The sequence below is a fragment of the Lipotes vexillifer genome, unplaced genomic scaffold (assembly GCF_000442215.2).
Source record: "Lipotes vexillifer unplaced genomic scaffold, Lipotes_vexillifer_v1.1 scaffold107, whole genome shotgun sequence".
In the NCBI taxonomy this organism is placed as follows: Eukaryota; Metazoa; Chordata; class Mammalia; order Artiodactyla; family Lipotidae; genus Lipotes; species Lipotes vexillifer.
This window is the reverse complement of record NW_006777108.1, coordinates 1,222,671-1,243,963: the sequence shown is the minus strand read 5'-3', so window position 1 is coordinate 1,243,963 and position 21,293 is coordinate 1,222,671. Positions and strand designations below refer to the sequence as shown.

The 21,293-nt window shown below is 36.9% G+C and overlaps 1 protein-coding gene across 1 annotated transcript in view; it reads left to right on the top strand.

Moving 5' to 3' along the window:
- The window catches only part of SDHAF3 (succinate dehydrogenase complex assembly factor 3), an 89,976-nt gene extending 70,040 nt beyond the window's left edge, over window positions 1-19,936 (top strand). Inside the window, exon 2 of the mRNA XM_007450798.1 lies at window positions 19,654-19,936. Coding sequence (XP_007450860.1) covers window positions 19,654-19,857 — 204 coding nt within the window. The 3' untranslated portion in view covers window positions 19,858-19,936. The remainder of the gene's footprint in view (window positions 1-19,653) is intronic.
- Window positions 19,937-21,293: the final 1,357 nt, after the last annotated feature.

Sequence of the window (21,293 nt, the reverse complement as noted above, 5' to 3'; positions counted from 1 at the left end):
AAATTAGTTGACCACATATAAGGGGTTTATTTCTGGGCTCTCAATCCTGTTCCTTTGATCTACGTATCTGTTTTTCTGCTAACATGCTGTTTTGATTACTATAGCTTTGTAATATAGTTTGAGATCAGGGAGTGTGATACCTCCAGCTTTGTTCTTTTTTTCTCAGAATTGCTTTGACTATTTGGGGTCTTTTGTGGTTCTATATATATTTTAGAATTTTTTTGTCTTATTTCTATCAACAGTGTCCTTGGGATTTTGATAGATATTGCATTGAACCCATAGATTGCTTTAGGTAATGTGGACATTTTAACAGGGTTAGTTCTTTGAATCCATGAACATTGACTATCTTTCCATTTATTTGTGTCTTCACCAATTTCTTTCAACAGTGTCTTATAGTTTTCAGTGTATAGGTTTTTCACTTCTTTGCTTAAATTTATTTCTAGGTATTTTATTCTTTTTATTGCGATTGTAAGTGGGATTTTCTTTTTTTCTTTAAGTTTGTGATGAATTTTAATGATATGGATTAATTTTATGATGAAATATTTAATAAAGAGCAGAGTATGAAATGATAAATCCATGAATTAACAATGTAAAGAAAAAGCACATGTAACTTTTGTCTATAACATTTTCATGGGATTGTTTTCTTAATTTCTCTCTCTGCTAACTCACTGTTAGTGTTAGAAACACAACAGACTTTTTTGTTGATTTTGTATCCTGCAATTTTACTTTATTTGTTTATTATTTATAATAGTTCTTTGGTGGAGTCTTATGGGTTTTCTAAATAAAATGTCATCTGCAAATAGTGAGTTTTACTTCATTCTTTGCAGTTTGGATGCCTTTTATTTATTTTTTTCTTGCCTAGTTGTTCTTGCTAGGACTTCCAATACTGTGTTGAGTAAGAGTGCTGAGAGTGGGCATCCTTGTCTTCTTCATGATTTTAGAAGGATCGTTTTCAGATTTTTATCATTGAGTATGATGTTAGCTGTGGGTTTGTCATATATGGCCTTTGTTATGTTGAGGTATATTCCTTCTATACCCATTTTATTGAGAGACTTTATGATAAATGGGTGTTGAATCTTTTCAGATCTTTTTATGCATCTGTTGAGATGATGATATGGTTTTTATCCTTCATTTTGTTAGTGCGGTGTATCAGGTTGATTGGTTTGATGATGTTGAACCATCCTTCATATCTGGAATAAATCCCACTTGATCATGGTGTATTATCCTTTTAATGTATTGTTGTATTGGGCTTGCTAATAATTTTGTTGAGAATTTTTACATCTATGTTCATCACAGATATTGGCCTGTAATTTTCTTTTGTGTTGTCCTCGTCTGGTTTTGGTATTAGAGTAATGTTGGCCTCGTAAAGTGAGTTAGGAAGCATTCCTCCCTCTTCAGTTTTTTGGAAGATTTTGAAAAGGATGGGTATCAAATTTTCTTTGAATGTTTGGTAGAATTCACCAGTGAAGCTGTCTGGTCCTGGACTTTTGTTTGCTGGGAGATTTTGATTAGTGTTTCAATCTCTTAACTAGTGACTGGCCTATTCAGATTTGTTTTATTCAGTATTTAGTCTTGGAAGGTTGTATGATTCTAAGAATTTGTCCATTTCTTCTAGGTTGTCCACTTTGTTGGCATATTGCTGTTCACAATATTCTCTTATAATCCTTTGTATTTCTGTGCTATCCATTGTTATTTCTTATCTTTCATCTCTGATTTATCAGGGCCTTCTCTTTTTTCTTAGTCAGTCTAGCTAAAGGTTTGTTGATTTTATCTTTTAAAAGAACCAGCTCTTAGTTTCATTGATCTTTTCTGTTGTCCTTTTAGTTTCTAATTTATTTCTCCCCTGATCTCTTTTATTTTCTTCTTTCTACTGACTTTGGGATTTGTTTGTTCTTTTTCTCATTCCTTTAGGTATAAGTTTATTTATTTGAGATTTTTTCTTGTTACTTGAGGTAGGCCTATATTGCTATAATTGTTCCTCTAAGCACTGCTTTTGCTGTATCCTGTAGATTTTGGTATGTTGTATTTTCATTTTCATTTGTATTCAGGTATTTTTAAATTTCTTCGAGTTTTTCATTGATCCAGTAGTTGTTCAGTAGCCTGTTGTTCAGTCTCCACATATTTCTGATTTTACCAGTTTTCTTCTTAGAGTTGATTTCTAATTTCATACAACTGTGATCAGTAAAGATGCTTGATATGATTTCAGTCTTAAATTTATTGATCTTGTTTTGCATCCCAACATATGGTCTGTGCTTAAGAATGTTGCATGTCCACTTGAGAGGAGTGTGTATTCTGCTACATTTGGATGGAATGTTCTATAAAAATATATCAAATCAATCTGGTCTAGTGCTTCACTTAAGGCCGCTGTTTCCTTTTTGACTTTCTGTCTGGATGATTTATCTGTTGATGTAAGTGGGGTGTTAAAGTCCCTTACTATTATTGTGTTCCTGTCAATTTCTCCTGTTCGGTCTGTTAATAATTGCTGCATATATTTTGTGCTCCTGTGTTAGGTGCATTTACATTAATAACTGTTATGTCTTCTTGATGAAATATCCTTTATCATTATTAATGTCTGTCTTTGTCTCTTGTTACCTTTTTTGGCTTGAAGTCTGTTTTGTCTGATGTGATTATGGCTATGCGTGCTTTCTTTTGGCTGCCGTTTGCTTGTAGTATCATCTTCTCTCCCTTCACTTTTGAGCCCAAGTTTGTCTTTAGAGCTGAGATGAGTCTCTTGGAGATAGCATATAGTTGGGTCGTGTTTTATAATGCATCTGTGCACTCTGTGTCTGAATTGGTGAATTCATTCCATTTACATTTAGGATGATTATCAATAAATGGGAACTTAGTATAGCCTTTTTATGCTTTGTTTTCTGGTTGCTCTCTATCTCCATCGTTTCTTTTTCCTTATGTTTCTGTCTGCCATTTTCCTGTGGTGGTCTTCTATGTTTTCTCAGTTTCCTCTTTTTCTATATTTTGTGTCTGTGTTCTGGATTTGTATTTTGTGGTTAACATGAGGTTTGTATAAAATGTCTCATATGTAAAATAGTCCTTTTTGTGATGACAGCATCTTGTCTTCATTTGCCTATATGGGTTCTGTCCTTTTCCTCACCCCTGCTGCCTTTGCTTTTGTTGTCTCAAATTATCCTTTTCTATATTGTGAGTTCGTTACCAAATTGAAGTAGCTATAGTTATTTTTGCTGTTTCTTTTCCTCTTTAACCTTTATTCTATAATGTGTTAAAAAACCTATTCTGATGTAGAGTTGAAATGTTCAGATTTATCACTTTATGCAAAGTTTTGTGTACTCTGGCCTTTTGTTTCTGGTAGAAGAGCTCCTTTCAACATTTCTTGTAAGGTACGTCTAGTGTTGATGAGCTTCCTCAGAGATGGGAAAGTCTTTATTTCTCCTTCATATCTGAATAACTTTGCTGGATAGAGTGTCCTTGGCTGACAGTGTTTATCATTGAGAATTTTGAGGTGGTCATTTCATACTCGCCTGGACTGTAGAATTTTTGGTGAGAAATCTGCTCATTTCCTAGTGGTGGTTACTTTGTCAGTTATCATACATTATTCCCTAGCTGCCTCTAAAATTCTTTGTCATTGACTTTTGACAGTTGAAATACAGAATATCTTGGAGAAAGTCTTTTTGCATTGAGGTAATTAGGTGTTCTCTTAGCTTCATGGACTTGTATATCCAGTTCCTTCCCCAGGATTGGGAAGTTCTCAGCTATTATTTCTTTAGATAAACTCTGTTTCCTTCTCCCTCCCTTCTCCTTCTGGGATACTCGTTATCCTAATGTTGCCTTTCCTAAAGAGTTGGATAGTTCTTAGAGAATTTCCTCTTTTTAAAAAATATTTATTTATTATTAATTTTTTTTTAATTTTTTTAATTTTTATTTTTTTTATTATTATTAATTTTTATTGAAGAACATTTGATTTACAATGTTGTGTTAGTTTCTGCTGTATAGCAAAGTGAATCAGTTATACATATACATATATCCACTCTTTTTTAGATTCTTTTCCCATATAGGTTATTAGAGTATTGAGTAGAGTTCCCTGTGCTGTACAGTAGGTCCTTATTAGTTATCTGTTTTATATATAGTAGTGTGTTTATGTCAATCCCAATCTCCCAATTTATCTGTCCCTTCCCCCTTTCCCCCTTGGTAACCATAAGTTTGTTTTCTACATCTGTGACTCTATTTCTGTTCTGTAAATAAGTTCATTTGTACCATTTTTTTAGATTCCACATATGTGATATCATATATTTGTCTTTTTGTGTCTGACTTAGTATGACAATCTCTAGGTCCATCCATGTCACTGCAAATGGCATTCTTTCTTTTTTATTTTTCAATTTTTTTGGATCTTCATTCTTTTTCTTCTTCTATCTTTATTATTTATAGATTTCTATCTGCAGGCTTACTAATTCTCTGTTCCATGGGGTCTGCTCTGTTTTTAGTGCTTTCTAATGCAGTCTTCATTTTGATTATTGAGTTCCTCATCTCCAGAACTTGTTTGGTTCTTTTACCTTTCAATCTTTTTGGTAAAGTATTCCTTCTTGTCATTAATTTTATTCCTGAGCTCATTTCAGAGTTTTCGTGAAGCTTGTTAGTTTCTTCGTGGCAGCTATTTTGACTTTTCTATCAGTTAGATCACAATATTACATGCCTTTAAGTTTGGTTTCTGGAGAATTGTCATTCTCTTCTTGTGATATAGTGTAGGGGTCCCCAACCCCCAGGCCACAGACTGGTACCAGTCCGCGGCCTGTTAGGAACCGGGCTGCACAGCAGGAGCTGAGTGCTGGGCAGGGGAGCAAAGCTTCATCTGTATTTACAGCTGCTCCCCATTGCTCACATTACTGCCTGAGCTCTGCCTCCTGTCAGGTCAGCAGCAGCATTAGATTCTCATAGGAGTGTGAACCCTACTGTGAACTGTGCATGTGAGGGATGTAGGTTGCGTGCTCCTTATGAGAATCTAATGCCTGATTATCTGAGCAGAAGTGGTGATGCTAGTGCTGGGGAGTGGCTGCAAATACTGATTATCATTAGCAGCGAGGTTTGACTGAACAGGGACCACAATAAGTCAGCTGCTTGCAGACTCATATCAAAACCCTATCAGTGAGTGGCAAGTGACAATTAAGCTGCATCTTATGGAGTAGACTGGAAATAAGCAACACACTTCAGGTGTCACTGTCTCCCATCACCCCCAGGCAAGACTTCTAGTTGCAGGAAAACAAGCTCAGGGCGTCCACTGATTCTGCATTATGGTGAGTTGTAAAATTCTTTCTTTATATATTACAATGTAATAATAGTAGAAATGAAGTGCACAATAAATGTAATGTGCTTGAATCACCCTGAAACCATTCCCATTCCCACCCAGCCCTGGTCCATGGAAAAATTGTCTTCCACAAAACTGGTCCCTGATGCCAAAACGGTTGGGGACTGCTCATACAGTGTTACTGTGGTTCTTCATGGTACTTGATGACTTGTTCCTCTGCTGGTGCATTTGAAATAGCAAACATCCTTCTTCTTTAAAGTTATTGGTTTTTTAATTTAATTCTAAGGATTCAACAGGTTAGAAATTAGAGTCCTTTCTTTTGTTTTCCAGTGGGTGACACTATGACACAAGCTTTTTGTTTTTCTTACCTTAGCTGCCTCTGGTTATATTTGAGAGTTGGCACTTTCCACCCTCTACCACCTGTCATAGGTGTTGCCAGTTGACCTTGTTGCTGCTTGTGCCTCGAGGGTTGTTGGTACCTTGCTGCTGCGGTATTGCTGGCATTGCCACCAGGGGCACTGGGATGGTAAGCGCTTCTGCTGTGTCCAGGATCTCCCAAGCCACAGGCTCTGCTGCTGTAGGGGGAGGGGAATGGGGAGGAGCTGGGGCAAGGTTGCCTCTGCTGGGTCTGGGGTTGTTGTGTTTGCAGGCACCACTGCTCTGAGCAAGGGGTCAGAGTGGTGGGTGCCGCTGTGGCTGGAGGGATGTGGTCATAGGCCCCTTTGCTCCTGCTGCCCAGTTACCATGGCCAGGAGTGCCAACATGGCCAGGTGTCTGGAGTCATGTGTGCTACCTCCTGTGCTGTTACTGGGCTCCCTGGGTCTGTGGGCTCTGCTGCCACAACCAGGTAGCTGGGATTGCAGGCACTGCCTTTGCTCTTTTTCTGGTTCTGTCTTCTCTATGTGTTCCAGTCTGCTCACCTTTAGATGTACAGATGTGTGGATCTCTGGCATCCTGATGTGTTGGGCAGAGGTACCTTTGTTGAGGGCAGATGTTTTAGTGGTTGCAGATTGAAGAGGAGAGACAAAGGGAGCATCTTACTTCACCATGATGTTTTTAGTATCACTTATTACTGGTAATGTTAATCTTGATCATTTGGTTAATGTGTCTTCTAGGTTTCTCCACTGTAAAGTTATTTTTTCTTTATTAGCTCTAAGACTGGGGTTGTTTGTTTTTGTAGCTTTTCGTAGTCTGGATTCTGCTGATTGAATTTCCATAGAGATATTTAACATATTCTGGAAATTGGGTTAAATGTAGAGGATATTCAGCGCAGATAGATTTTCTGTGTTAAGTACTTCCATCAGGAGGCCCATAATATCTGGTTGTTTCTCTTGTTGAGTTATTCCTTTAGTTTTTTAAGTCCCAAAGCTGGTTTAAAAAAAAAATCTAATACAGTTCATTTTTATTCTTTAAAAAGTCTTTGCCTGCATTTTGCTAATACTTTGCTTTAGAGGTAATTTTATTAGATGGACAGTTTATTTTTATCTTTTAAGTTAAAGTCATGTTATAAAAGATTCTATCTACTTTGTTACCAGCAATTTAATGGTAATCAATTGGATTCAGACTATAGACAAGTTTAATACATAAAGAATAAGAGGGCTTCCCTGGTGCCGCAGTGGTTGAGAGTCCGCCTGCCAATGCAGGGGACACGGGTTCGTGCCCCGGTCCGGGAAGATCCCACATGCCGCGGAGTGGCTGGGCCCGTGAGCCATGGCCGCTGAGCCTCTGTGCGTCCGGAGCCTGTGCTCCGCAACGGAGAGGCCACAACAGTGAGAGGCCCGCGTACCGCAAAAAAAAAAAAAAAAAAAAAAAAAAAAGAATAAGAAAGTACAGTGAAGGCATAACTAGTCTCTTAAAATATTTCTAATTATTGTCACTGATAAGACTAGGTACTCTGGTAGTCTAGGTTCTCTGCCTTTTTAAAAACTCTAGTGAGAAAGAGAATTAGCAAGCCACACTTCAAGTTGTTACCGTAGCATGAAGGGTAGTTTTTCCTGTTACAAGCCTTTCCTAACATCATATTTCTGTAGTTTACTGCTGTATTAGTTTCCTGGAGCTGCTGTAACAACTTAGCACAACTTGGTGACTTAAAACAACAGAATTTTATTCTCATACTCTTCTGGAGGCTCTCTGTCCTAATCAAGATGTTGGAGGTTCTCAGGGAGAAACCGTGCTTTGCTTCTCCTAGCTTCTCGTGGGTGAAGGCATTCCTTGACGTGTTGCCATGTCATTCCAAACTGTCTCCAACTTCACAACACCTTCTCCTCTGGTGTGTCTAATTTCTCTCAGTCTCTCTCCTTTATGAACATTTGTGATGTTATTTAGAGCCCACCAGGATAATCTCCTCAGCTCAAAGATTCGTAATTTAAATACATCTGCAAACCCTTTACCATATAAGGTAATACAGGTTTCAGGAATCAGGACTTGTTATCTTTGGAGGACATCATTCAACCCACTACACCTTCTCTCACCATACTCAAAAAGTCTTCCTTTGATGGCTTTCGGCTACCTGAGGAAGCACTGTGCATTCTTTTTGGTTCAAGAGATCAAATCATAGGAGTCTTCTAACTTTAGGAAAATTCTGGGATAGCTTTATTCTTAGAGGCTAGCATTGACAAGCTTGAAACCAAAGGGTGCTGTAACTCATATGAGATGTTTTTCTATTCTCTGTCTTTCTCCCTCTAGGTAGGTTTTCTTGGCAGGGGATCTAGTCAGAAAATTAATATTTTATTGATGCTTCTCCCTGTATCTGGACACATACAAATTGTCTTAAAGTTGTTGGGTTTTTTGTTTGTTTGTTTTACATTTTTCTTGTATCCTGTCAATAGAGGAATGTTGAAAGTGCATGGGGCAGACTGGTAGGCAATAGAGGGTGACAGCAGGGAGGTAGGGTGTTCTTTTTCCCTGCTCTGACAATCTTTACACTCAAAATGTTCACTGATCATTCCCCTTAGATCTTTTTTTTTTTTTTTTTTTGGCATTTTATCAAACCAATATGGGCTTGAATTATCAGATTTTTAAAAATCGAGATATAATTGACATGTAGTTGGCCCTCTGTATCTGTGAGTTCCGCAATTACTGATACAGAGGGCCGACTGAACTACACCATTTTATATAAGGGACTTGAGCATCCTTGGATTTTGGTATCCACAGGGGGTCCTGCAACCAATACCCTGTGGATATCAAGGGATGATTGTATAACACTGTATTAGTTTTAGGTCTACAACATAATGATTTAATGTATGTATATATTGTGAAATGACTACCAGAATAAGTTGGTTAACATCTATCACCACACATTTACATTTTTTCTAGTGACGAAAATTTTTATGATTTACTCTTTAACAACTTTCAAATATACAATATTGTTAACTATGGTTACCATGCATACATTACATGCCAAGGACTTATTTATCTTATAACTGGAAGTTTGTACCTTTTGACTGCCTTCACCCATTTCCTCCCTTCTCTGCCCAGTTCCCTCCCTCTAGTAACTACCAATTTGTTCTCTGAATCTGTGAGGTTTTTTTTTAAAGATTCCTCATATAAGTGAGATTATACTATATTTGTGTTTTTCTATCTGACTTATTTCACTTAGCACAATGCCCCCATGTTGTTGCAAATAGCTTAATGATATTCCTTTGGGGGTGTGTGTGTATATATATGGTATTATATATATAAAATCACATATACCACATTTTCTTTATCCAGGAAGAGACTGTCCTTTCTCCATTGTATAGTTGTGGCTCTTTTGTCATAAATTAGTTGACCACATATGCACGGATTTACTCCTGGGCTATTTCTGTTCCATTGATCTCTTTCTGTTTTTTATTGCAATACCATACTGTTTTGATTACTAAAGCTGTGTAATATAGTTTGAAAGCAGGAAGTGTAATGCCTCTTGCTTTCTTCTTCTTTCTCAAGATTGCTTTGGCTATTTGGGGTATTTTGTGGTTCCATACAAATATTAGTATTGTTTACTGTATTTCTGTGAAAAAAAATGCCATTGGAATCTTGATAGGGGTTACGTTGGATACATAGATTGCCCTGGGTAGTATGGATTTTAACAATATTCTAGTCTGTGAGCATGGTTTATCTCTTCATTTGTGCCTTCTTCCATTTCTTTCATCCATGTCTTACAGTTTTCAGTATACAGGTCTTTCAGCTCCTTGGTTAAATTTATTCGTAAGTATTTTATTCTTTTTGATCCAGTTGTAAATGGGATTGTCTTAATTTTTCTAATAGTTTGTCAGTAGTGTATAAAAATACAGCTAATTTTTGTATATGGATTTTGTATCCTGCAACTTTACCAAATTCATGTATAAGGTTTTTTCTTGGAGTCTTTAAGGTTTTCTATGTATGTCATTTACAAATAACAACAGCTTTACTACTTTTTTTTATTTGGATGCCTTTTCTTTTTTTTTTTTCTTTTTGTTCTGATTGCTCTGGCTAGGACTTTTAGTAGTATGTTGAATAAAAGGGGCAAGAGTGGACTTCCTTCTATCATTGCTGATCTTAGAGGACAAACTTTCAGTTCTTCATCACTGAGTATGATATTAACTGTGGGCTTGTCATATATGGCCTTTATTATGTTGAGGCATGTTCCCTCTGTACCCAGTTGTTGAGAGTTTTCGTCATAATTGAATTTGAATTTTGTCAAATGCTTTTTTGGCATCTACTCAGATGATCATATGATTTTTATCCTTAGTTTTGTTAATGTGGTGTATCACATTTGATTGTTTTGCTGATGTTGAACCATCTCATCCCAGGGATAAATCACATTTGATCATGGTGTATGAACCTTTTAGTGTATTGTTATATTGGGCTCACTAATGTTTTGTTGAGAATTTTTGCATTTATGTTTATGAGGAATATTGGCCTGTAATTTTCTTGTTTGTTTTGTCTAGTTTCAGTATCAGAGTAATAGTGCTGGTCTTGTAAAATGAGTTTGGAAGTATTCTCTTCTCTTCTGTCTTTTGGAAGGGTTTGAAAAGGGTTGGTATTAATTCTTTAAACGTTTGGTGAATTTACCAGTAAATCCATTTGGACTTACGTTTTTTGGGAGGTTTGTGATTACTAATTCAATCACCTTGTTTCTAATTGGTCTGTTCAGATTTTCTGTTTGTTCATGATTCAGTCTTATTTAGTAGGTTTTATGTTTCTAGCAATTTATCCATTTCTTGTAGGTTGTCTAAATTGTTAATGGATAATTGTTCATTGTAGTCTCTGAATATCCTTTGCATTTCTGTGGGAACAGTTGTATTGTTCTCTTTCACGTCTAATATCATTTGAGTCTTCTTCTTTCCTTAGTGAACCTAGCTAAAGGTATGTGTACTTGGTTTATCTTTTCAAAAAATCAGCTTAGTTTCATTGAACTTTTGTATTGTCCTTTCTTGTCTTTATTTTATTTATTTCTGCTCTGATCTTTGTTATTTTCTTCCTTCTACTAACTTTAGGCTTAGGTTTTTCTTTTTCTCGTTCCTTCAGGTATATAGTTAGGTTTTTTATTGAGGTGTTTCTTTTTTCTTAATGTAGTCATTTATCACTATGAACTTCCCTCTTAGAACTGCTTTTGCTGCATCCTATACATTTTGGTGTGTTGTATTTCCATTTTTGTTTGTCTCAAGATATTTTTTGATTTCTCTTTTGATTTCTTCTTTGACCCATTGGTTGTTCAATTTCATGGTATTTAATCACCACATATTTATGAATTTTCCAGTTTTCTTTTTTGGAATTGATATCTAGTGTAATAATACCATTGTGGTTGGAAGAGATGCTTGATATGATTTCAGTCTTAATCTGTGTCCTAACATAAGATCTATCCTGCAGAATGTGTCATGTGTGCTTAAGAAGAATGTGTACTATGCTGCTTTTGAATGAAATGCTGTGTAAATGTTTGTTAAAGTGCATGTTACACCAGATGGACTTGAATGTTTTCTTACTGATTTTCTGTCTGGATTATTTGTACATTGATGAAAGTATGGTATTAAAGCCCCCTACTATTATTGTATTTCCTGTCTCTCTCGTTAGATCTGTTAATATTTGCTGCATACATATTAAAAATGTCATTCTTTTTTGGATGGACCCCCTTTTCATTATACAGTGACCTTCCTTGTCTCTCTTGTAGTCTTTGTCTTAGTCTGTTTTATCTGATGTAAGTATAGCTACCCCAGCTTTCTTTTCGTTTCCACTTGCATGGAATATCTTTTTCCATGTGTCTGTTTGTGTCCTTAAAGCTGAATTGAGTCTCTTGTAGGCAGTATATAGTTATGTCTGTTTTTTTAATCCACTCAGTGACTCTGTGTCTTTTGATTGAATAATTTAGTTCATGACATTTAAAATAACTGTTGATAGATATAGACTTACTATTGACAGAGAAGCAAAAGTTAGAAGAGTTCATCACTATTAGACCAGCCTTCAGGCTTCTTTCATAGAGATACTGACAACCTGTGGCAGGGTAATGGGAGCATGCCAGCATGGTGCCCACCTATTTGCAGATCCTCAGTGCTGGGTTGGGGTTTATGGGGAGATTGTGTCTCAGCCTCTGTTACCTTTTTCAGTGTGGATTTTTTCTTATTTACCCAATATGTAAGAGTCGTGCAGCTAGTTTCTGGATTTTTTTCAGAGGAAATTGTTCTATGTATAGCTGTAGATTTGGTGTGTTTGTGGGAAGAGAAGAGTTCAGGAGCCTTCTTCGTTGTCATCTTGATCTGGGACCTCCTCCTCACACTTCTTTGTGAAATGCATTTCTAGTTTTCTCAAGAAACATAAGAATTTAAGATAAGCTTTAGATTGTTACCTTAATCATTATAAATTATACCCCAGTGAAATGTTCTAGAATTTTGTATACTTAAATTTGTAAGTGTAAAATTATGAAAATTTCCAAAATATAGGAAGAAGAAAATTGTATAAAGTACATTCATATATCCACCACCCAGATTTAACAAATACTGACATTTTACAGTATTTGCTTAAGTCAGCCTTTTAAAAAGCAAATAGAATACTAAAAGTGCAGCTAAAACTTTACCCCAGTCTTGCCTCGAAAAACAAGGAAGGGGGAAATCAGTAGGTGTCTGTTGTTTCCACGCTTGTTTTCATACATTTTGAACATATGTATATAACTCTAAAGAATATATATTTTCTATACATATGGTCACACTATATAAGTTTCTTTTAGGATTTTTACTTTATGGGTCCTTTTCAACAATCTGACTACTGTATGCCTAGGTGTGGCTTCATTTTGTATTTATCTTGCTTGGGGCTTGCTAAGCTTTTTGAACCTGTACATTTATTTTTCAAAAAAAATTTTTGCCTCATTTTCTTCTGGGATTCCACTTAACCACAGTTTTGACATTGTCCCACAGATAACTGATCTTAAGTTCATTTTTTTTTAACATCTTTATTAGAGTATAATTGCTTTACAGTGGTGTGTTAGTTTCTGCTTTATAACAAAGTGAATCAGCTATACATATACATATGTCCACATATCTCTTCCCTCTGGCATCTCCCTCCCTCCCACCCTCCCTATCCCACCCTCCCTATCCCACCCCTCTAGGTGGTCAAAAAGCACCGAGCTGATCTCCCTGTGCTATGCGGCTGCTTTCCACTAGCTATCTCTTTTACGTTTGGTAGTGTATATATGTCCATGCCACTCTCTCACTTTCTCCCAGCTTACCCTTCCCCCTTCCCCATATCCTCAAGTCCATTCTCTAGTAGGTCTGCATCTTTATTCCTGTCTTGCCCCTAGGTTCTTCTGACCAATTTTTTTTTCTTTTTTTCCTTTTTCTAGATTCCATATATATGTGTTAGCATACGGTATTTGTTTTTCTCTTGCTGACTTACTTCACTCTTCACTCTAGGTCCATCCACGTCACTACAAATAACTCAGTTTCGTTTCTTTTTATGGCTGAGTAATATTCCATTGTATATATGTGCCACATCTTCTTTATTCATTCATCTGTTGATGGACACTTAGGTTGCTTCCATGTCCTGGCTATTGTAGATAGAGCTGCAGTGAACATTGTGGAACATGACTCTTTTTGAATTATGGTTTTCTCAGGGTATATGCCCAGTAGTGGGATTGCTGGGTCGTGTGGTAGTTCTATTCGTAGTTTTTTAAGGAGCCTCCATACTGTTCTCCATAGTGGCTGTATCAACTTACATTCCCACCAGCAGTGCAAGAGGGTTCCCTTTTCTGCACACGCTCTCCAGCACTTATTGTTTGTAGATTTTTTGATGACGGCCATTCTGACCAGTGTGAGATGGTATCTCATTGTAGTTTTGATTTGCATTTCTCTAATGATCAGTGATGTTGAGTATCCTTTCATGTGTTTGTTGGCAATCTGTATATATTCTTTGGAGAAATCTCTGTTTAGGTCTTCTGCCCATTTTTGGATTGGGTTGGTTGTTTTTTTGTTATTGAGCTGCATGAGCTGCTTGTAAATTTTGGAAATTAATCCTTTGTCAGTTGCTTCATTTGCAAATATTTTCTACCATTCTGAGAGTTGTCTTTTGGTCTTGTTTATGGTTTCCTTTGCTGTGCAAAAGCTTTTAAGTTTCACTAGGTCCCATTTGTTTATTTTTGTTTTTATTTCCGTTTCTCTAGGAGGTGGGTGAAAAAGGATCTTGCTGTGATTTATGTCATAGAGTGTTCTGCCTATGGTTTCCTCTAAGAGTTTGATGGTGTCTGCCCTTACATTTAGGTCTTTAATCCATTTTGAGTTTATTTTTGTGTATGGTTTTAGGGAGTGTCCTAATTTCCTTCTTTTACATGTAGCTGTCCAGTTTTCCTAGCACCGCTTATTGAAGAGGCTGTCTTTTCTCCACTGTATATTCTTGCCTCCTTTATCAAAGATAAGGTGACGATATGTGTGCGGGTTTATCTCTGGGCTTTCTCTCCTGTTCCATTGATCTATATTTCTGTTTTTGTGCCAGTACCATACTGTCTTGATTACCGTATCACTGATGAACATAGATGCAAAAATCCTCAACAAAATCCTAGCAAACAGAATCCAACAGCACATTAAAAGGATCATACACCATGATCAAGTGGGGTTTATCCCAGGAATGCAAGGATTCTTCCATATACACAAATCAATCAACGTGATACACCATCTTAACAAATTGAAGGAGAAAAACCATATGATCATCTCAATAGATGCAGAGAAAGCTTTCGACAAAATTCAACACCCATTTATGATTAAAAACCCTCCAGAAAGTAGGCATAGAGGGAACTTTCCTCAACATAATAAAGGCCATATATGACAAACCCACAGCCAACATCATCCTTAATGGTGAAAAATTGAAACCATTTCCACTAAGGTCAGGAAGAAGACAAGGTTGCCCACTCTCACCACTATTATTAAACATAGTTTTGGAAGTTTTAGCTACAGCAATCAGAGAAGAAAAGGAAATAAAAGGAATCCAAATCAGAAAAGAAGAAGTAAAACTGTCAGTTTGCAGATGACATGATACTGTACATAGAGAATCCTAAAGATGCTACCAGAAAACTACTAGAGCTAATCAATGAATTTGGTAAAGTAGCAGGATACAAAATTAATGCACAGAAATCTCCTGCATCCCTATACACTAATGATGAAGAATCTGAAAGAGAAATTAAGGAAACACTCCCATTTACCACTGCAACCAAAAGAATAAAATATCTAGGAATAAACCTACCTAAGGAGACAAAAGACCTGTATGCAGAAAATTTTAAGACACTGATGAAAGAAATTAAAGATGATACAAATAGATGGAGAGATATACCATGTTCTTGAAGAATCAACATTGTGAAAATGACTCTACTACCCAAAGCAATCTACAGATTCAGTGCAATCCCTATCAAACTACCACTGGCATTTTTCACAGAACTAGAACAAAAAAAATCACACAATTTTATGTAAACACAAAAGACCCCAAATAGCCAAAGCAATCTTGAGAAAGAAAAACGGAGCTGGAGGAATCAGGCTTCCTGACTTCAGACTATACTACAAAGCTACTGTAATCAAGGTAGTATGGCACTGGCACAAAAACAGAAATATAGATTAAGTTCATTTTTTAATAGTTTTTCACTTTCAGGTTGGATAATTTCTACTGACATACTTTCAAGTTCATTGAATCTTTCTTTTCTCATCTCTAGTATGCTGTTAAGCCAATTCAGTGAGGATTTTTAAATTTCAGATAACTGCATTTTAGAGTTCTAGAGTTTTCATTTGGTTCTTACAGTTTCTCATTTTCTGCTGAGATTTCTCATCTCTGCATTTATTATGATTTTCTTGTATGTATTTGAACATAAATAATAGCTGTTTCAGAATCCTTTGCTGCTAGTTTTAATGTCTGAACCATTTCAGGCATTGCCTTTTCTCTTGATTATGGGTCACATTTGTTTCTTCATGTTTCTTGTAATTTTGGATTTTTTTCTGGACACTGTGAATGACAGATACATTGTAGAGACATTATTCCACTATGTTCTTCCAAAGTGTATTGATTTTTGTTTTATCAAGCAGTTAACTTGGCAGAACTCAGATTCCAAACTCTGTGTCCCCCTTGACAAAAAGTGTCTATTTAGTTCTTTTTGCCTTAACTGGGCTTTAGTATGTCGTGAGCATGCTTAGTTAAGGGGTTAGCCAGAGATTTTGGCAGAGTTTATTTGCAGAATTTGGGGTTCCCCTTTTGTAGTTCTTTTTCTGAGATTTCCCTTTCTTACTTTCCAGCTGCTGCTGTTCTCCCACACTGTGCTCTGAGTCCTCAGTAACCTTGCAGCACCAACTGGCATCTTCCCTCAGAAAAAATGCCATAAAAGTGGCAGTCTAACCCTGTGTTCCCTGCCATTGTCCATTCTGTCAACTCCTTTCTGCTTTCTGATTTGGTTGCTCTCCAGTGTCTTGGGATTGTTGTTTGATTATGTTTTGTGTAGACTTTATGTTATCTGCAGGAGGGTTGGTCTGATAGAAGGTACTGCACAATTAATGGGAGTAGAACTCCTTGCATAGCTTTTTTTATAATGTGGTAAAAATACATATAACATAAAATCTACCACTTTAGCCATTTTTTTTTTTTTTTTTTTTTTTTTTTTACGCGGGCCTCTCACTGCTGTGGCCTCTCCCGTTGCGGAGCACATGCTCCGGACGCACAGGCTTAGCGGCCATGGCCCACGGGCCCAGTCGCTCCGCGGCATGTGGGATCTTCCCGGACCGGGGCACGAACCCGTGTTTTTTTTGGCGGTACGCGGGCCTCTCACTGTTGTGGCCTCTCCCGTTGCGGAGCACAGGCTGCGGACGCGCAGGCTCAGCGGCCATGGCTCACGGGCCTAGCCGCTCCGCAGCATGTGGGATCTTCCCGGACCGGGGCACGAACCCGCGTCCCCTGCATCAGCAGGCAGACTCTCAACCACTGCGCCACCAGGGAAGCCCCACTTTAACCATTTTTAAGTGTACCACTCAGGGGCATTAACTGCATTTACAGTCTTGTTCATCGGTTACCACTGTGTATACCCAAAACTTTTTCTTACCCAAACAAACTCTGTGCCCCCAAAGCAGTACATCCCCACTCCCTCTCCCCCAGCCCCTGGTATCCTCTATTACACTTTTGTCTCTATAAATTTGCCTGTTCTACATATTTCACATGAGTGGAATCCTGCAATATTTGTTTTTTTGTGTCTGGCTTATTTCAGTTTTAGCATAATGTTTTCAAGTTTCATCTGTGTTGTAGAATGTATCAGAATTCTTTTTAAGTGTGAATAGTATTCCATTGTATGTTCACACCACATTTTATTTATTCATCTGTTGATGGATATGTTTCCACATATTTGCTGTTGTGAATAATGAATGCTGTTATGAACATGGATGTACAAGTATCTGTTTGAGTTCCTACTTTCATTTATTTGGGGTATATACCTGTAAGTGGAGTTGCTGTATCAGGCGGTAATTCTTTAACTTCTTGAGGAACTGCCAAACTGTTTTCCACAGTGGCTATACCATTTTATATTCCCACTAGCAATGTACAAGTTTCCAGTTTCTTCAAATTCTCACCCATATGTGTTATTTTCCTTTTATTTATTGTCTATTATTATAGTCATCCTAGTGGGTATTAAGTGGTATCTCATTGTGATTTGGATTTTCATTTCTCTAATGACTAATTATGTTGAGTATCTTTTCATGTCTTTATTGATGGTTTATATATCTTTGGAGAAATGTCTACTCAAGTCTTTTGCCCATTTTTTGAGTTGTCTTTTTATTGTTGAGTTGTAGGAATTCTTGACATATTCTGGTTATTAAATGCTTATCAGACATAGTTTGCAAATATTTTTTCCCATTCTGCAGTTTCTTTTCACTGAGTGTCTTCTGATGCACAAAAGTTTTTAATTTTGATGAAATCCAATTTATCTAGTTTTTCTTTTGTTGCTTATGCTTTTGGTGTCATATCGTAGACTTGTTGCCGAATCTAAGGTCATGAAAATTTACCCGTTTTCTTCCAGGAGTTTTATGGTTTTAGCTCTTATGTTTGTTTTTCATCCATTCTGTGTTAATTTCTGTATATGGTGGGAGGTAGGGATGCAGCTTTACTCTTTTGCATGTGGAAATCCAATTTTCCCAGCAGTATCTGTTGAAGAGATATTCTTTCCCCAATTGATGGACTTGACACCATTGTCAAAAGTCAGTTGGGGGCTTCCATGGTGGCACAGTGGTTGAGAGTCCGCCTGCCAATGCAGGGGACACGGGTTCGTGCCTCGGTCTGGGAAGATCCCACATGCCGTGGAGCGGCTGGGCCTGTGAGCCATGGCCGCTGGGCCTGCGCGTCCGGAGCCTGTGCTCCGCAACGGGAGAGGCCACAACAGTGAGAAGCCCGCATACCACAAAAAAAAAAAAAAAAAAAAAAAGGTCAGTTGGACATATATGTAAGGGTTTATTTCTGGATGCTCAGTTCTATTCCATTAGTCTATATATATCTACCCTAAAGCCAGTAAGTTTTGAAATTGGGAACTGTGTATGCTCCAACTTTGTTTCTTTTTCAAGATTGTTTTGGCTCTTCAAGGCCTCTCACATTTTCATATGAATTTGAGTATTGGTTTTTCTATTTCTACAAATGAATAAATTTTTTTAACTTGCTTTTTGGATTCTGATGATTTATTCATGTTAATACAGACATTTAATTACTTAATAGATTATAAAGAAGTGTCTAAATAAACACTTTGTTTATTAATAAACAATGTTTTGCTTTTATAAGGAATGCCACAATGAACATTCTTGGAATGCCTCTTGTCCACATGTTGTAAAGTGTCTTTAGGACAGTAGTTCTCAACCTGGGCAGTTTTGCTTGCAAGGAAACATTTGGCAGTCTTTGGAGACATTTTTGATTATCAAGACTAAGAGGAGGGGTGCTGCAGGCATCTAGTGGGTAGAGACCAGGGACACTATTAAACACCCTACAATGCAAAAACAGATTCCCACCCACCCTATTACAAAGTATTATCCAAATTATGCACTTTGTTAATAGTACTGAGGTCGAGAAACTATGCTCTGGGGCATATACTTAGAAGTGGAATTTATAAAGCCCTAGGGTGTGTGCAGTTTTTTAGTATTATGAGTTTCTGTAAAATGTGACAAAGATATTATTTCCAATTCAAATAAAGGTTTGGAATATCTGAAATTAAAGTTTCTTTGGTGATGCTGGTATCTAACAGTTATAAGCAATTTAATTATCTTAAACCAGATACAATAGCAGCATTATCCAGAGTTAACTAATTTGTTTACTTACCCAGAGGGTGCACATAATTTAACTTCATGAACTGAAATGCAGTGGTACTTCCTGCCTGATTAAAAGAATGAGAGAAAAATCAGTGTGAAAAATGTAGAATTTTTTTCTGGAAAAGATGGTTGTTAAATATTGAAAGCATAAATGTTTGAAAATTTTTTCTAAGTGTGATTTAAATTAGTTTTTAAACTGAAGACAGGGGAATGAACCTAAAGAATTTTGAGACCCACTTTTAAGCCTATAAGACCCATGGCTCCCCCTTTGAAAATATGATGAAAGTTATGGCCCCAGAACTATGTGCATGTTTGTGTACATACAATATTGTGTATGATTTTTGGGTGGTTTATGCATGTTCCTGGAGCCCATTCATGGACCACTCCTACCTGCCTTGAACCTTCTAGATTTCCAGATTCAGGACTTTGGTAATAAAACTCTTAAAATGCTAAAAATAAGATATATGTATTTGAAATTATCACTGAATAGTAAAGACACAGCTCTATATTGTTCGTGTCTTATTTGCCAAATGCACAAGACTCAGTGATAGAATTCTTTAAGTTCTTCAACATTAAATGAGTGAATACAGATCTCATTTTAATATCTATAACCTTCCATTTTTTTCTTTTTACTAGGCATATGCAGCAGTGCTATGGCAACAAGCTAATGAAAACAGACACAATTCAACTGAAAAATCATGTTTTGGAATCTCCCTACCAGAAGAAAGACTTAATGACTTTCGTGATGAACAAATTGGACAGTTGCAGGAGCTGATGCAAGAAGCCACTAAACCCAATAGGCAGTTTAGTATTACTGAGTCCAGGAAACCAAAATTTTAGTCTATACAATAAAGTTTAACAAAGCATTTCAAATTCAAAGCCCCTTATTTTAACTATCATTGGTTTTGAAAATTTATTTCTTAAGCTTTTAGGCTTTGAGAATGCCTGGTGTTAATGAAATATTCTTTTATCTGGGGATGAATGCTCTTTGTAATATACAGATCAGGATCATAAGTGGATGAAGCTTTCCATTATTGAAGTAACAGCATTTGCTGGATAGGATTTGTTTTTTGGATTGAACAAGAAAGAATGGCTCTAAAATGGACAAGCTTGTGAAATTTTGCCAAAAATTTTTTTATGTATAAATTCATTTTAGTGCTATTCTTGTTCAACCATTAGCTTCATGGGTTTAGCTTTATAGGTATATTTATTATGATAATGATTGATAGATGTAGAATTCTGAGGTTATTATTTAATTTCCATTTGCATGGAATATCTTTTTCCATCCCCTCACTTTCAGTCTGTATGTGTCCCTGGATCTGAAGTGGGTCTCTTGTAGACAGCATATATAAGGGTCTTGTTTTCATATCCAGCCAGTCTGTCTTTTGGTTGGAACATTTAATCCATTTACATTTAAGGAAATTATCAATATGCATGTTCTTACTGCCATTTTGTTAATTGTTTTGGATTTGTTTTTGTAGGTCTTTTTTCTTTTCCTCTTTTTTTAAATTTTTATTTATTTATTTATTTATTGGCTGTGTTGGGTCTTTGTTGCTGTGTGTGGGCTTTCTCTAGTTGCAGTGACTGGGGGCTACCCTTCGTTGCAGTGCATGGGCTTCTCATTGCAGTGACTTCTCTTGTTGCAGAGCACAGGTTCTAGGCTTCAGTAGTTGTGGCTTGCAGGCTCTACAGCACAGGCTCAGTAGTTGTGGCACATGGGCTCAGTTGCTCTGCGGCATGTCCCAGACTAGGGATCAAACCTGTGACCTGTGCTTTGGCAGGCAGATTCTTAACCACTTTGCCACCAGGGAAGGCCCTTTTTATTTTTTTTTCCCCCTTCCTCTGTTGTGCTCTTCTCTTGTGATTTGATGGCTATCTTTAGTGTTGTGTTTGGATTGCTTTTTCTTTTGGTTTGCGGTTACCATGCGCTTTTGATTTAGTAGTCTATATATATACAAGATTGTTTTAAGTTGCTGGTCTCAATTTCAAATGCATTTCCAATATCCTGCATTAGTAACTCTCTTCATGATTGCTGGTTTTGATATATTTGTGTGTGGATGATTTCCTGCCTTTACTGTATGTTTGCCTTTACTGGTGAGCTTTCCCATTCATAATTTTCTTGTTTCTACTTGCAGCCTTTTCTTTTCCATTAGAGGAGTTCCTTTAGCATTTGTTGTGAAGCTAGTTTGGTGGTGCTGAATTCTCTCAGCTTTTGCTTGTCTGTAAAGCTTTTGATTTCTCCATCCAATCTGAATGAGAGTTTTGCTGGCTATTCT